Raw genomic sequence first — 3,253 nt, forward strand, 5'->3', positions numbered from 1 at the left:
AAAAATAAAAAATTTAAACAAACGCCCATATTAATTTATTTAATAATTGTAGCAAACAGTACTTTTCTTCAGTCAAAGTTATTTATATTTTCCAGTTAAGCGCAACCGTAAATACTGGTTTAACAAGACCAAATTGTCTACTGTGAACAAATTGAAACTGCAGGGTAATTTCGCGATAGAGCGACACTTTCTTTTGTATTTGGTATGAGCTAACAGCTGTCAACTAAAATAATGATTCATATTAGTTAAAATTCCACAAAACAATCACTACTGCGAAATTAAACAGTTTGTGCAAAATAAAATCGAAATTTTCATCTCAGCAAACAGCGAACCATACTTTAACTTGTGCAGCCTTATCTCTACTCTTCATTTTGTATATAAGCCACCAAACTGGGTAACGAAATGTCCACTTCGTCTATGGAAAGTAAGTGAAAAATTTCAACTTTTGCACAGCTATAATAAATTCAACCCAATTTACAATTGTCAATGGTTTCAGAACATCTTTTCAATCTAAAATTTGCTGTGAAAGAGCTGGAGCGCAACTCAAAGAAATGCGAAAAAGAGGAGAAGCTCGAAAAGGCAAAAGCCAAGAAGGCCATACAGAAGGGTAACATGGATGTGGCGCGTATTCATGCAGAAAATGCAATACGACAGAAAAATCAAGCTGTTAACTATTTACGTATGAGCGCACGTGTAGATGCAGTTGCAAGTCGGGTACAATCGGCGTTGACTACACGAAAAGTTACCAGCTCAATGGCTGGCGTGGTCAAAGCAATGGATGCTGCCATGAAAGGTATGAATTTGGAAAAAATCTCTTCGCTCATGGAGAAGTTCGAACAACAATTTGAAGATTTAGATGTACAGAGTTCGGTAATGGAGAATACCATGTCTGATACGACTACAACGTCGGTGCCACAAGGCGATGTCGACAACTTATTACAACAAGTGGCCGATGAAGCTGGGTGGGTGCTTGTGATATTGAAAATTGGATATTTTATAATTTTTTATTTTTTTATACTACTTGCGCAGCTTGGAGCTCAATATGGAATTACCTAGTGGTGTACAGAGTTCAACTATTGGTGCATCTACACAAGTTTCACAAGAGCAAGACGAACTAACTCAGCGACTGGCACGATTGAGGCAAGCCGAATAGATTTGGTGCATTTGTGATTTCAGATTTTCAATCTGGTATTAGTGGGGTTAACGAAAAACAGTTTTTATATATCATTTATGTTGCGCGCTTTATTTTCATATGCTCCATGTTGGGCGAATGTATTGTACAAGAAATCTGCTTCATAAGTTTAAAAATCAATAGAAATTACACAGATATTTAGGATAATTCACGCCTTGTTCAATTAAATGTTTTACATTGCATCTCAAATATCTTGTTTGAAATGTACGAATTGTTGTTGCATTAGCAACTGCTGCTGCTGCTGTTCGGTGAAGTGCTGTTGTTGTGGCAGTTGTTGCATTGCTCCTTCAACGGAGCCTGGCTGCAGCGGTAGTAGGTTCTTTTTCATGCGCTGCTTCCGTACCTTTTTAACTTTGCCATCTGATGGCTCTTCTGTGGGAATCTTAGGTTTGGGCTTGGGACCGCGCTTTTGTTCGATTTTTCGTTTTGGATGTGGTGCCACCATTGGCAATTGCCGCCATACGTCATTGTGCTTGTCAAGGCGCCGTTTCAAGAGCTCTACATCGCGGGTGCGTCGTCGAAGAAGTTTCTTAACCGTATTTATGCTAAAGGGAGGATGCAAATTAAAAAATCTTTTGATAAAAAATGTACATAGAATATTTTAAATAACTACCGGAGCACACAGCGCTCATTTTCAGTTTGTAATTCCTGGCAGCGGTGATAAACTTTTTCAGCGAGTAATTTGTACTTTTGGGCCTTTTCGTCGAGTAACATGTTTGAATTTAATTCAATTAGTAATTAAAGTAGCATTTCTTGGTTAAAAAACAATTGTCCCGATTTTCTTTTATTTGTACGCTTCCAGCTCAAGATGTAAACAAACAAACTGTCAGGTGTACTCAGCTGTCATTTAAATTGATCATTCACAGTCGATTTTGTAAATTTTTATAAGGTCTCTTTTTTATTTTGTAATGTATATTCATTTTATAAATAAAAAGCAGTCTTACTTGGAAAATTCGGCATAAGTCTAGAATACCAACGGTTTAGTAATAGGAAATACAACATTAATTATTTTAAATTTACGCCAGCGGTACTGTAATTTTTTGGCATCCGCCAACCCCTCATAAATCAACGCACACAGGTGATTTTGCTGCTGCCCATTGTTTTAATTGTGAAAAAGTAAAAAAGCCGACATTTGTCAACAAAAAAATAAAGGACTCGGCGCATTGCTGCATAGTGTAAGGCGTTATGGCTTCTTCGTCCAATCCAAGTCTGAGTGGATCCAACATAGGAGCCAATAACGAAAAAAACACAAATATTTCCGGATCGGGAAAATCCTCAGCCAGCAACAATAAAATGACTGTGGCATCTATTCAGAAGGCCTTCCATGACATTATTAAAGATCCTACAAGTTTAGATGAGGCTGCACTATATTTATATCAATCATTGCTTGACGATGCTGTGGTGGGTGTATTCCTGGAAGTACATCATTTACATAAGACTGGTAATCTAGAAGCACTCGATGGTGTTCCCGAAGAAGGCACGGATGCATCCTATCGCATCGTCGATATGCCAAACTATGACATTTTCGGCATTTCATCAGTTAAGAAACTAATGGATTGCACTTGTCCCAACTGTGATAGGCCAGTGTCAGCGTCCCGCTTTGCGCCACACTTGGAGAAATGCATGGGCATGGGACGTAATTCGTCACGTATTGCCAGTCGGCGTTTAGCTACTAAGGAGGGTACAAGCGCCAGTTCTTCATCATCGTCATCGTATCTGCAGACTACTGTTGGAACGGATGATGAGGACGATATTGACTGGTCATCGGAGAAACGCCGAAAGAAGACTAATCAAAGTAACCGAAACAATGGTTCTAAGAAAAATAATGGCAAATCATTCTAGACGTTGGAGATAAACTGTAAGAGTATACAATTTACCATTTCATCTCGCATTCATTCTAAGTGCAGTAGAAATTTTGATTTGCATTTGTATATGCACTGAATATTGATTCCCTTGTGGTTATGAGCGCATGTACGTAATATGTAACCATGTATAAATGCAACATTAAGTAAAACCTGCGCTAAAAAATTCCATTTATAGTGTAAAATACATGTTTTTTTT

The 3,253-nt window shown here is 38.0% G+C and overlaps 3 protein-coding genes across 3 annotated transcripts; 2 read left to right on the plus strand and 1 right to left on the minus strand.

The window, feature by feature from the left end:
• The first annotated feature begins 203 nt into the window (after positions 1 to 203).
• On the plus strand, positions 204 to 1,381 carry LOC118738922 (charged multivesicular body protein 1b-like). Its single transcript, XM_036469974.1, has 3 exons — positions 204 to 424; positions 497 to 962; positions 1,030 to 1,381. The coding sequence occupies exons 1-3, from the start codon at positions 403 to 405 to the stop codon at positions 1,151 to 1,153; spliced, it is 612 nt and encodes a 203-aa protein (XP_036325867.1). The 5' UTR covers positions 204 to 402; the 3' UTR covers positions 1,154 to 1,381.
• Positions 1,228 to 1,988, minus strand: LOC118738925. The gene is made up of 2 exons (XM_036469977.1): positions 1,806 to 1,988; positions 1,228 to 1,737 (listed from the first exon to the last, which is right to left on the minus strand). The coding sequence occupies exons 1-2, from the start codon at positions 1,904 to 1,906 to the stop codon at positions 1,377 to 1,379; spliced, it is 462 nt and encodes a 153-aa protein (XP_036325870.1). The 5' UTR covers positions 1,907 to 1,988; the 3' UTR covers positions 1,228 to 1,376.
• A 244-nt stretch (positions 1,989 to 2,232) lies between these two features.
• Positions 2,233 to 3,228, plus strand: LOC118738921 (SAGA-associated factor 11 homolog). The gene has a single exon (XM_036469972.1). The coding sequence runs from the start codon at positions 2,378 to 2,380 to the stop codon at positions 3,032 to 3,034; it is 657 nt and encodes a 218-aa protein (XP_036325865.1). The 5' UTR covers positions 2,233 to 2,377; the 3' UTR covers positions 3,035 to 3,228.
• Positions 3,229 to 3,253: the final 25 nt, after the last annotated feature.

The sequence above is a fragment of the Rhagoletis pomonella genome, unplaced genomic scaffold (genome assembly GCF_013731165.1).
Source record: "Rhagoletis pomonella isolate Grant_MI unplaced genomic scaffold, Rhpom_1.0 Rhpom_scaffold_00005, whole genome shotgun sequence".
Taxonomy (NCBI): Eukaryota; Metazoa; Arthropoda; class Insecta; order Diptera; family Tephritidae; genus Rhagoletis; species Rhagoletis pomonella.